This window comes from Branchiostoma lanceolatum, chromosome 8 (assembly GCF_035083965.1).
Source record: "Branchiostoma lanceolatum isolate klBraLanc5 chromosome 8, klBraLanc5.hap2, whole genome shotgun sequence".
Lineage (NCBI taxonomy): Eukaryota > Metazoa > Chordata > Leptocardii > Amphioxiformes > Branchiostomatidae > Branchiostoma > Branchiostoma lanceolatum.
The window spans coordinates 22419131-22432989 of record NC_089729.1 but is presented as its reverse complement, the minus strand read 5'-3'; the positions used below and the strand labels follow the sequence as shown (position 1 = coordinate 22432989).

General features: G+C 42.3%; 1 protein-coding gene across 1 annotated transcript; it reads right to left on the bottom strand.

Moving 5' to 3' along the window:
* Positions 1-2240: 2240 nt before the first annotated feature.
* Positions 2241-13756, bottom strand: LOC136440647 (ras-related C3 botulinum toxin substrate 1). The gene is made up of 5 exons (XM_066436738.1): positions 13604-13756; positions 10617-10806; positions 9923-9985; positions 8576-8735; positions 2241-4558 (listed from the first exon to the last, which is right to left on the bottom strand). The coding sequence occupies exons 1-5, from the start codon at positions 13636-13638 to the stop codon at positions 4428-4430; spliced, it is 579 nt and encodes a 192-aa protein (XP_066292835.1). The 5' UTR covers positions 13639-13756; the 3' UTR covers positions 2241-4427.
* Between the last annotated feature and the right edge of the window lie 103 nt (positions 13757-13859).

Sequence of the window (13859 nt, the reverse complement as noted above, 5' to 3'; positions counted from 1 at the left end):
ACCCTGGAACAATGTCTAGAAATATTCTTTGCCAACATCAATTTCTTCACTGTACAAATCTTCAGGCAACTTCTAAACCGTCTTCCCCCACCAGATCAGCAGTCCATCAAAGAAACATGAAAGACAAAAGATTTATTTATGTAAGGTGGACAATTCTAATCAAATTTGTGAACAAATTGAACTTTTTGCATACAGACTGCATTTGCAGCCTAGTAAGAAAGACCCACATACAACAGTTCATAAGTTTTCAGTTGAGGGTAAATGCTTTTGCCCATTTTCTACAGTGCTGTGCCAAGTGATAATCCATAGGATTCCACATGTATTTGTCTGTATGTTGGTTTTAAATGCGTAGACTCTGCTTTACTTGCTACATGGTGGCTGACTAACACAACTTGGGACAATTGTAAGAAATAAAATCCAGCATGCAAAACTAGTGAGATCATCACAATTGGGTTATTAAACCAGAAAGGATATCCTACCGGCTATCACTTAAAACCACAGCACAGAAAACCACAACCACACACACTTCTCTACAGCCAGGTGTAGCTGTTTACAAGATTCTGCACTTTTTCTTTTTCCTCGGAACCTTGGGTGGGCACAGCACAGCACGGATGGCTTCATCGAAAACTGTCTTCAGTCCTTTCTGGGTCAGAGCAGAGCATTCCAGATACTTCACTGCATCTAGAAGACAGGCAAACAGATGTGTTAGCTAAGCTTGTGGACCATTTCAGGTGCATATGCAGGTACAGGATCTTATACCACCGAAGAACACAGGTTATCTAGTCAAACTGTTCAGATACACTTTATCTCATGCTACATGTGCAACCTGGTGGTCCCACTACTTACTAATCTCCTTGCACATAGCCAGGCCCTGTGGGTAGGTGATGGGATGGTCCCATGTACTTACTGATCTCCTTGCACATAGCCAGGCCCTGTGGGTAGGTGATGGGATGGTCCCATGTACTTACTGATCTCCTTGCACATAGCCAGGCCCTGTGGGAAGGTGATGGGATGGTCCCATGTACTTACTGATCTCCTTGCACATAGACAAGCCCTGTGGGTAGGTGATGGGATGGTCCCACTACTTACTAATCTCCTTGCACATAGACAGGCCCTGTGGGTATGTGATGGGATGGTCCCATGTACTTACTGATCTCCTTGCACATAGACAGGCCCTGTGGGTAGGTGATGGGATGGTCCCATGTACTTACTGATCTCCTTGCACATAGACAGGCCCTGTGGGTAGGTGATGGGATGGTCCCATGTACTTACTGATCTCCTTGCACATAGACAGGCCCTGTGGGTAGGTGATGGGATGGTCCCATGTACTTACTGATCTCCTTGCACATAGACATGCCCTGTGGGTAGGTGATGGGATGGTCCCATGTACTTACTGATCTCCTTGCACATAGACAGGCCCTGTGGGTAGGTGATGGGATGGTCCCATGTACTTACTGATCTCCTTGCACATAGACAGGCCCTGTGGGTAGGTGATGGGATGGTCCCATGTACTTACTGATCTCCTTGCACATAGACATGCCCTGTGGGTAGGTGATGGGATGGTCCCATGTACTTACTGATCTCCTTGCACATAGACAGGCCCTGTGGGTAGGTGATGGGATGGTCCTATGATGAGATGTATGCGCCGTATCCTTGCCATATCATGAAAGGACAAAGTGACCAACACCGAAGTGCTGTCCCGCGCCGGCCTCCCTACCATGTTTACCCTGCTCAGGCAGCGCAGACTAGGCCACGTCCGTCGCATGGCCAAATCCCCAAAAACCTTCTCTACGGAGAACTGATCTCAGGAAAGAGACGTACCGGGTGGCCACAGCAGCGGTTCAAACATGTCTGCAAGAGGGACTTGAAGGCTCTAGATACTCGGATACGGAGCACTGGGAGGACCTTGCAAGTGACCGTTCGAGGTGGAGATGCACACTGTCCAGTCAGCTCAAATCAGAAGCCAGACTGACGCACTGCGCAGAAGAAAAGCGGATCCGAAGAAAAGAGCTTTGCAACAGAACTGAGACAGCTTACAGATATGATTATTGTGGCAGAGACTGCCATTCTCGTATAGGGTCATTTAGCCCCAGTCCATGCTGTAGGGCTGCTGTGAATTAGGATTTTTACCATGGTCAATACTGACCGACGGAGGCCATATATATGGTCCCATGTACTTACTGATCTCCGTGCACATAGACAGGCCCTGTGGGTAAATAAAATGATGACAAGACCCCCTGTTAATTGTCTTACCTTTATTCCCGAATCTTTCATGTCTAATGTAAAAAAAGCATTTAAGATTAATGTTCTTGCTTTGCTGCAATGAGTGCATCAACCAACATAATGCAATGCTGACCATGTGTCACTTTTTCCAATGCATTTGCAGAGGAGTAAAAACTTACAGGACAAGAAATGCAGCAGTCCTGGCTAGAATTGTGTCTAATAGGCACAATGCTTCTACTTCACTACACGAAAATGCATATATGTAAGCATGTTAGAATTGGTATACTACAGACTACTTGAACAATCTTAACTTGTGCATGTACAACCACTTCTATACAACATTAGTGTCATCTTCCTTGCAATCAAATCTTGCAAAATGCAGACATATTATACTAATTCCCCAGTAGTACTATGGTCTAACATAATGATCTTCACTATAACATTCAAACAAAAATGGAACTTGATGAATCTATATGTAACCAATAGGGGTCCGTCCAATAAAATGACTATATGCCTGGTTATTAAAAAAAAAAGGTATGACCAAAATTTTCCCTGGCCGCTCTGAACATCTTCTGAAAAGAGGATTACTACAAAAACAATCTCTCTTCATGGCATTTGCTCCTATTTTTTTACATCACTTTCATTGTAACCAACCAATCTGAAGTACAGTATCCCTAAATCTACAGCTCAGATCAATTATTCCTTATTTACAAGCACAACAATTAACTTTCTCTTATGTGGCATTTCTAACAATGCCTCTGCCCCTGAGACATTGCCAAAAAGTTGGTCTTGCTGGGCTTCCAGTGTGGACCTGTCAGCCTTGGGACTTAACCATGGTAGATATTACTACATACTTTCTAACAGATATACAGGTATAATCTTTCCATTTCAACAACTACTCTCAGAAGATTAAATTGCAAAGTATGACCTTGATCTAAAACGTTGATCTTTCAATGTTCTATCAGCGACATCACCACAGCGCCGATGTATCCCAGGTCACACACACAGAGACTGTATTCAAAACTTCTCATTACTACTGTGGGAATGTGTTTTGATATCAGTTGAAAAGTACACAAAACATTGTAAGTCCTTTCAAAAGGTTTCAAATGAGACCCACAGGCAGAGAAATACACATTCTTAAACTATAGGCCACACCGATTTTTTTTCTTGCTTCTCGGAATGGCCTCTCCTGTTTTCCCATTTTGAAAAAAAATTGGGTGTTGCAACCATGTAATAAAGTATATTAGCTGAATAAATGAATTCTAGGTCAATTTTTGATTTGTGTTTAAAAGTCCCCTTTTCAGTCAAGCATGCTTCTTCTTCCTTACTGCTTAGCCGCATATCTGAGATTATCAGCAGTTGCGCATGGGTTAGATATAAACCAAGTGCCCGATACAAATAAAAAAAGGGAAAATTAAGGAAAAGGGATTTGAAAAGAAAACAATTCTTCATAAGGTTTACTGTTTTGTATGTACTCAAAAGCCAATTAGTAATTCATGATAGATTTGTGTGATCTGCATGCAGGAAGATTTGATGCTGTAATCTGGCGAAAATAATCTATGATCCAGCCACTCCTCAACTCCAAATGTATATCTTCAGATAACTATCCACTTAGTTAAATCTCATGATAGCAAACAACTCTTTACACTGGGACTTCTGACAATTGTATCATCTTCATAAATGGACGACCGTAGTAAACATACATGTAGCCACTACCACCTTCCCATTTCTTAGCTCTTTTTACTTGTGATGAAGAGGAAATGTAGGATTTGTTTGCAATACTTGATCAACTCAGTTGGTGGGATGGGTGGATGAACTTTTTGCATACAGACTGCATTTGCAGCCTAGTAAGAAAGACCCACATACAACAGTTCATAAGTTTTCAGTTGAGGGTAAATATTGAGCACTACTGCTATGCCTTTTGCCCATTTTCTACAGTGCTGTGCCAAGTGATAATCCATAGGATTCCACATGTATTTGTCTGTATGTTGGTTTTAAATGCGTAGACTCTGCTTTACTTGCTACATGGTGGCTGACAAACACAACTTGGGACAATTGTAAGAAATAAAATCCAGCATGCAAAACTAGTGAGATCATCACAATTCGGTTGCTAAACCAGGAAGGATATCCTACCGGCTATCACTTAAAACCACAGCACAGAAAACCACAACCACACACACTTCTCTACAGCCAGGTGTAGCTGTTTACAAGATTCTGCACTTTTTCTTTTTCCTCGGAACCTTGGGTGGGCACAGCACAGCACGGATGGCTTCATCGAAAACTGTCTTCAGTCCTTTCTGGGTCAGAGCAGAGCATTCCAGATACTTCACTGCATCTAGAAGACAGGCAAACAGATGTGTTAGCTAAGCTTGTGGACCATTTTAGGTGCATATGCAGGTACAGGATCTTAACCTGAACAGCTTTTAACTATTACAGTCAAACCTGTATTCAGCAACCACTCAAGGGACTGAGCAAAATGGTTGCTGAGGACAGGTGGTTGCTCCTGACAGGTTGGTCAGTTGGTTGGATGATTCATGTACATGTGCATGTATGTACATGTACAAGCCCGGCTGCAACAGAACTGATGAACTCATGTAGACTTGCCCTACTCTTTCGAGTGGCTGTCAACAGATGTATGTATGATAAATTGACAATCCTGACCTATGCAAGTACTGTACATACAATCACAAAATGAGAACACTCAGAATAACATTAAAAGTTTTATTCCAATCATTAATTGCAATATACCCTAATTAATATACCACCAAGAAATAGCCACAGTTTATAAACTTACTAATAGTTACTAGTACAATCATGATGTACTGTAATACAATGAAGTTTCACTTTCCATAGAAGCAATACTTGTACTTTTATGTACATAAATATTCACATTGGAGTAAAACACCTTAATTCCCAATGTACTGGACTTGGGGAGGAAACCTGACTTGCGAAAGCACTTCACAATTGTGACTGGCTGGACCTCCTGCCAGGCATCTCGGATCCAGTAGTTGCCTGGAGGACTGTACATGTGGTGGACTTTAACAGAGCAGGACCCTGTTCAGTCTTGTCCTCGTCCATCTTCTTCACAAGATACAACAACTGCTTCTTTCTGTATTTGAGTTTGTTTGTCTGAATCACCCCCTGATCCAGCGGCTGCAGGACGGATGTGGGAAAAACACCAGCTTCAAGTTCTTCAGATTCAAGTGAGGGTGGCATTTGGCGTTGTCAAGAAAGAGAATGGCTTTCGGGTCTTGACGCCCAAGCTTCCTGTCCAACTTCCTCACCCAGTCCTCAAAGATGAAACTTGTCATCCATGCCGTCTTGCTGTTATAGTAGTGCACTGGCAGCGTCTTCATGTTAATGTTTTGAAGCAGCGTGGTTTAGCTGACTTGCCAATGACAATTGGCTTCTCCTTTTCCCCAAGCAAGTTGGCACAGAATGCAACAGTCACTGTCCTTGGAATGCTTCTGTCTTGTCAGTAGAGGCTCTGCAGTAAAGGCCACTTTCATCCATGTTGAATATGTCGCGTGGATTGTAACCCTCGCACAATCTTGGCAATCTCTCCTTCCAGCTCTGTGCGACATCCCTTGTATTTCTTTTACTTATAGTTATACATGATGTATCTGACTGTCTTTTGTTAGTGGTAAATTGACATCTTTGTGTTAAGATCTACATGTATGTCACAGTAGAGATTGCGATTCAGTTTAATCGCCGATTGTCCTAGGTCAGACTGTGATTGGGATCTGTCTTAGGACAATCAACACTTCTACTAGGACAATCTCTGATCCAAACTCAAATGATGCTAAGATAAAGGAAAGAGCAACGTTTTTTCATAAACCATGATTTTATTTAGTATTACAACAAAGTATCTACTATCACTTATTACACTCAAGGCTACCAGACTTGTGTCAGTCCTGCAACATTAACTTCACTCAAGGAAACCACACTACTAGTCTAGAGTTTAATTGTGTGATGCAGTAGCTGTTCTTCGTGCCCTGGTAATTAAAAGACTGTTGATCTGCTCTTCCACCGACCCGTATAACTCTGTTTTCTACTGCTGCTCCTCTGCCATTATTTCATCAATCAATATTTGGCTATAGGGAGGGGAAAACTAGCCCTTATATACGTTGCGGGTTGTGCATCATACTTCATTCATAGCACATGACGTCTGAAACTGTGATTGATATTTTGACACCTGTTTGATCACCTTCCGATTGTAATTTTTCCAATTTGTGAAATGATTCAGGATAGGTCTGACTAGAGAAATGTACTGAATAGGTAACTGAAACTGAGTAATATCTTGACAGCTCAAAATTTGCATACTGACACATTGTTAACTTTGATCACCTTCTTCCAATTGATATCTTTCACACATTATTAGATTTTTGTCACTACTTTATTAGGAATTACTTTATCAGAAAACATGAAATATATCTGTTATAAAATACAAGCTAATTCACCTAAAATGGTATGTAATTATGAATGTACATGTAGATCGTATGCTAAAACTGATTGAAATATTAGTTGTGCAATGATTCATTTTATTTTCCAAAACAGTTCGATCTAATCAGAATTTTTCCTAGTAGAATCATTCTGTCAATGACTTCTTACTTTTCAATTGCAAAATTGCCTTATAAATGGTGTCCACCAGTGATTTAGTTTGTGCAGGTATATGTACAGGTACACTTGTTGTTTGGGTCTGCACCTGTACCTGAGTATTGTTGTCTAGACGTCTACTTTAAAAACATGGGATTTCACAACATCATCATGACATTGTAATGCCCGTTGGTTATTCTGAACAAGACCACCAAACTGGATGACAACTTACTGATCTCCTTGCACATAGACAGGCCCTGTGGGTAGGTGATGGGATGGTCCCACTACTTACTAATCTCCTTGCACATAGACAAGCCCTGTGGGTAGGTGATGGGATGGTCCCATGTACTTACTGATCTCCTTGCACATAGACAAGCCCTGTGGGTAGGTGATGGGATGGTCCCATGTACTTACTGATCTCCTTGCACATAGACAGGCCCTGTGGGTAGGTAATGGGATGGTCCCATGTACTTACTGATCTCCTTGCACATAGACAGGCCCTGTGGGTAGGTGATGGGATGGTCCCATGTACTTACTGATCTCCTTGCACATAGACAAGCCCTGTGGGTATGTGATGGGATGGTCCCATGTACTTACTAATCGCCTTGCACATAGACAGGCCCTGTGGGTAGGTGATGGGATGGTCCCATGTACTTACTGATCTCCTTGCACATAGACAAGCCCTGTGGGTATGTGATGGGATGGTCCCATGTACTTACTGATCTCCTTGCACATAGACAGGCCCTGTGGGTAGGTGATGGGATGGTCCCATGTACTTACTGATCTCCTTGCACATAGACATGCCCTGTGGGTAGGTGATGGGATGGTCCCATGTACTTACTGATCTCCTTGCACATAGACAGGCCCTGTGGGTAGGTGATGGGATGGTCCCATGTACTTACTGATCTCCTTGCACATAGACAGGCCCTGTGGGTAGGTGATGGGATGGTCCCATGTACTTACTGATCTCCTTGCACATAGACAAGCCCTGTGGGTATGTGATGGGATGGTCCCATGTACTTACTGATCTCCTTGCACATAGACAAGCCCTGTGGGTATGTGATGGGATGGTCCCATGTACTTACTGATCTCCTTGCACATAGACAGGCCCTGTGGGTAGGTGATGGGATGGTCCCATGTACTTACTGATCTCCTTGCACATAGACATGCCCTGTGGGTATGTGATGGGATGGTCCCATGTACTTACTGATCTCCTTGCACATAGACAGGCCCTGTGGGTAGGTGATGGGATGGTCCCATGTACTTACTGATCTCCTTGCACATAGACATGCCCTGTAGTAAGGTGATGGGATGGTCCCATGTACTTACTGATCTCCTTGCACATAGACAGGCCCTGTAGTAAGGTGATGGGATGGTCCCATTTACTTACTGATCTCCTTGCACATAGACAGGCCCTGTGGGTAGGTGATGGGATGGTCCCATGTACTTACTGATCTCCTTGCACATAGACATGCCCTGTAGTAAGGTGATGGGATGGTCCCATGTACTTACTGATCTCCTTGCACATAGACAGGCCCTGTAGTAAGGTGATGGGATGGTCCCATTTACTTACTGATCTCCTTGCACATAGACAGGCCCTGTAGTAAGGTGATGGGATGGTCCCATGTACTTACTGATCTCCTTGCACATAGACATGCCCTGTAGTAAGGTGATGGGATGGTCCCATGTACTTACTGATCTCCTTGCACATAGACAGGCCCTGTAGTAAGGTGATGGGATGGTCCCATGTACTTACTGATCTCCTTGCACATAGCCAGGCCCTGTGGGTAGGTGATGGGAGCCAGCTTCTTCTCGCGCAGCTTCTCGATGGTCTCCTTGTCGTCACGCAGATCCAGCTTGGTCCCCACCAGGATGATGGGAGTGTTGGGACAGTGGTGGGAGACCTCAGGGTACCACTGGACACAACAAGTTAACAGGAAGAAATGAATGAATGAATAAATGAATGAATGAATGAATGAATGAATTAGTAAATGCTGGGTGCAAATGCATTTTTGTGCACCCGACATTGGAGCTGTGCACCTAATTTTTGACTGTGGGTGCACCTAGATACTTCTGGATAGCTGTTTATGCCAAGAGGTAGAATTTGGACATTTGTCATTTGTGTCAGAAAAAATATAAAACCTTTTTTGTATTGCAGTAAGATTTTTAATTTTGTTTTGCTGACATTCTACTTTATTGTATGTTGTCCATGTAAAAATTTTCTTTGCACCTAAATTTCAGGTTAGGTGCTGCTATTCCTAGAAATACAATTCGAGCCCTGCTGATCATGAATTAATGACAAACTTTGATATAACTTTGTGCCCCAAAGGCAATGGGTTAAAAGCAGGACTGGTCATCAAAACACAGAAAGTAAACATACAGTTATACAGTAGAACCCTCTTATTTGCATAACTGATTGTGGAATGTACTAGAATGTGGTAAAGTACAGATTTAGCATCTTCTTGCTTCTTACTGCATTGCTCTGTTCCCTTTTTCAGCTACACTACACTTCCTTAAACACCACCTTACACATGCTGAATTATAAACCATTGATTTCCTCAGATTCCTAATAACATGATTTATGTCATACCTGGGCCGAGAAAACGTTCAATACGGGTGTTTCAGATCGTGGGATAATTTTCCGTATCACATGGGGTTCTACTTGTATCACACAGGCTTCCATAGAATATTTAGAGCGCGCCAGTTGCGCCGCCGTCGAAAATTTGAATACCGGATTCGGAGGTTGGAATCAATATTATTACAATTTTTTGTTCAAGGACTTGAGGCGGTTTACCGGGTTTGCGGTTTACCGGGTATGCAATACGAACAAACATACAAACAAGGACACAAAACTCTCTCAACTTCTGGCACATTCTGCCTTGAAATGTGTGTTTTCTCGGGTGGGTTTGACATAAATAAAATACAACACGGTGTATTCTGCATCACCCTCGGTCCCAGCCCTCCCGCAGGATCAAATCAAGCTAGAATTTAGCCCAAAGCTTTCAGCCCCTGCCCCAAAATTGAAAGTTGGTCTTCTTCCCTGCAATCCTCAAGTTCTTTCCCTGCAAACTGCAGTGTTGTGAGTCTGTTCCTTACTGCTTACCTTGGCACGGACATTCTCAAAGGATGCAGGGCTGATGAGGGAGAAACAGATCAGGAAAACATCCTGGAACACAAGGGCAACCATCTCAGTCATGTCATATGTTCAACAGACACTAGATGGCACTACTGTATTTCAATCTAAGTCATAGACAGTACCAGACCATCGTTCTTTACTTGCCGTTGCTATCAGTGTTATTACCTCAATTATGACAGAAAACTTGATGGTCATAGGGAGTCCTATTCTTGGTCATGCGTTACAAATGTGTCAAAAAACGTGTTACCAATATGGTATCATGTTAAAATATAACAACAAAAGTAACATTAAAAAATTAGCATGTACATTTCATAGCTTGCATCAGGGCTCGAGTTTCAATTTTTTTCTGTCATCCCAATGCCCATTGATGGAAAGATCCTACAAAGAACTATTTCTTATATCAAGCTGTACACATTCTGTCATTGATGACATAACAATGCCTGCCTCTCACGATCAGTCACATTACACACATACACATGAGCCTGAAAAAATGTTAACTGAAGAAACAAAACATTATGCTTTCTATCACTACAACATAAGAATTTGCAAGAAGAAGTCAAAGAAATTCCTAAACCATAAAACCTATCTCCCATCCACTATGAATGATCACATCAACTTCAAATCAAAGTAACTCACAAAACTTCAAATCAGCGTAACTCACAGTTTGAGGATAAGACAGTGGGCGTAACCTGTCGTAGTCCTCTTGCCCCGCGGTATCCCACAATCCCAGGTTGATAGGCTTGCCGTCCACCATCACGTTTGCCGAGTAGTTGTCAAACACGGTAGGAATGTACTCGCCGGGGAAGGCGTTGGTCGTGTAGCTGATCAGCAAGCAGGTTTTACCCACAGCACTGGAGAGAACAGTAACAAGTTTTTGTGAGACATTTGTATTTCAAGTTTCTGCAGTTGGACCCACAATACCAAACAAAGCTTGTCTGTAAAAGTAGCTCAACGTCTCAGGCCGCACATACTGACAAAATACCGTTTACATGTTGTCAATAGAAATCGCTAAATTGGGAAAATCTCATGGTTGTTTTTAAAAATGAATCGTCTGAAAATATAAATGGCCTGCTGTGTCTATCGTCGCCCCAAAATATGATATTTTCCACGGCGGTGACGCGTTTACGGTATCATTTGAAAGATCGCAGTCCGTGTTATGCAATATGCTGCTAGTTTTACTGCTGTCGCCACGCCTGATGATGGCGGCCATGTTTTGAGGGTCTTCCAGCTGTTGTTTACCGACAAATTTCTGCCGTTTTACTTTTACTAGTTTTAGACATTTTGCACCCTCAAAGTCAAAGCTCATATCATGATCACAAGGGAAGCAAAGTTATACTTGTTGTTTTTACGTCTAACATTTTGGGAACAAATCATTCTTCCGCCGCGCTGCCGAAAGCGAACTTAGCTGCAGGGAAATCCACGATCATCCAACAGCGCTCGGGTGAAAAAAATAGCAAATTACGAGCTTTGTAACATGCCGGGGAAATATGGGCAGAAAAACCTAAACTTTCCATTTTAGGGGGATCCCTGGTTGGTAAAGCCCCCATTTTCAAAAACATAATAAACATACTGTCCCAATCAAAATTAATAATGTACCAGGTGAATTTTGAGGCTGAAACTTCAGAAGTTTCGCAGTGCTTACACGATCCACCGGTATTTTCAACTTGCAAAATTGCAGGTTCAAATTATTTTTACTTGCAAATCTTGAAAATCGTTTGCAAACTGCAAGTTGCTTAATTGTAAATTGTATTTCGAACCTTGTTATCTGAGGTGAGCCAATCAGAGCTCAGAACATGTGGGCATGTTGCATATTCATGAGTATTCAACATGGCACCCGCGGCTGCTTGGGTCGACTTGTGTTATCTTTTGATATCCTGGTAGAAATGGAACTATTCGATGGCTGGTCCTTCGATACAAATTCTTTTGAGGTTTTGGGCTTTAAGTGGTGCTGTCCACGTTCGCAGGAAATGGTTTACAGAAAAACTATGACATGAATGATGCTTGTATAAACTTGGAAAGACCGACTTGAATCTTGAAAAACAAGTTTTCAAATGGAACGGCAGCGGACACGAACGTTGGGTCCAATCCTGTATATTTGCCAGTCTATGTACAGGCCTCAATTCCTTTCATTCAGTTTGTTAACCATGTACGCGGTGTCTCATCTACAGGGCAAGTTGTGGCAAACAGTAAAAACTTTATGTTTTGCATGGCGAGAAGAAGCAGTTCTCTCGACATTTTGAATTTGCGAGTAAGAGGTAACTGTACTGTAGGTGACTGGTCACACGCGCACCTCAGTCAATGGAATCCAGGGCCGCGGGTGTCCCGTGATATTTCCTGACAGTGTCTAAAGAGAACCATCACTGAAATTCACTCACAATGATAGTGGCGCGACCGTAAACCGTCGTCAGTCTCAAGACGGCCTTAGACCCGATACACACTGAAACTTTCTGGATGTACAACAACAGTGTACGACAAAAACATATGGCAGTTTCCTTTCACAGACAAGAAACTCGGACTCCCGCTGTGACGCTATTCTCGTACATCCAGAAATTTGTAACAGCTTGTGATGTGTTTGAACCCGACATAATAAATGTGGTACAGAAGTGAATACTGAAGGACTAAAGGTTGTTCTGAAAGATTCAACACTTACTTCTGCCAGCATGTTTTCGTCAGTTATTCGTCTGCTTTTCAAAGATAACAAACCAGTGTACAGGGCGGGGCCTCCAGCTTTAGATTTTTTTTCCATTCCTCTCAATGTTTGAGAGCCAATGTTTTAATTTTCGTTGTTAAATCTGTCATTCTAAGCCTTCAAATGTGCGTTTTCAGCCATTTTATGTCATTAAGTTCCCATTTTGGGGACAGGCAGGCTGAAATTTGTTTCCATCCGAACAAGTAAAATTTCCGTCCTGGGACGGAGTTCTGGAGACAGCCCTGCCAGTGTGGCCATTCAGGTTTATTATCAATCAAAATTAATACACATGTATGTTACATACTGTAATTCACTAGTTTATCTTAACGGCAGCAAAATTTCACGGTGTATTAGAAAAATTGACATTTTCACTGAACTTTCACAGTGGCGGCAAGTGATTTACAGAACATGTGTGAAGGAATCATACATAATAACAACAGTTTTTTCACGGTAATGATAAGTTCACGGTACAGAGGTGACCGTGAAAACAGTGAACATAAAGTTACAGTGAAAGAGACAAGAATTTACAGTATACGAAGACTGGTAAAGATAAAGTTTTCTTCATTAAGAAAGAAACACCGTTTAAACTTTGCCGGTTCCCCGTTAGTTCTAACTGGAACCGGACGACTATTCGCGGACAGACATCGATCGTGTAGAATTGGACAACTCGGCATTTCCTGCTGGCTTCAACAAGTTCGAATTCCTCATTCCCGGTGTCGAAGAAACATCGTGTCTACCACTCTCTCTAACCCTGGAGACATTAAGTGCTCCATCTATGGATTATCAAGGTAAAGAAGAGGAAAAAGAAGTAGTCTGGGAAAATAGATTACAATTCAAATTCTGTCGAATAAACATATTTGCCAAGCCTCGGCGAGTTGGACGCACTTCCTCTTTTGTACCGGGGCCCAATTTTCACTTCAGGACAAAAATCTAACTAACAGACAAGTCTACCAACTTACCCGTCACCGACAACAACACATTTGATGGCCTGCATTGTCCTTGTTTCTCAGGAAACTCCGTTTTCTTCAGCAGGAGAGAAAGTCCAAACTTGAGGCGGAAACAGACAAACCCTAGTCAGGTTTGATGATGATGATCAATATGGCGGCCAGAGTTGACCCGACACACCCAGACCCTACCAACTACAACATGACGGAAAAACTTTAAAACTCATCCTTTTTTTCACAGCATATTGAAAAAAGAACAGAACATCATCAT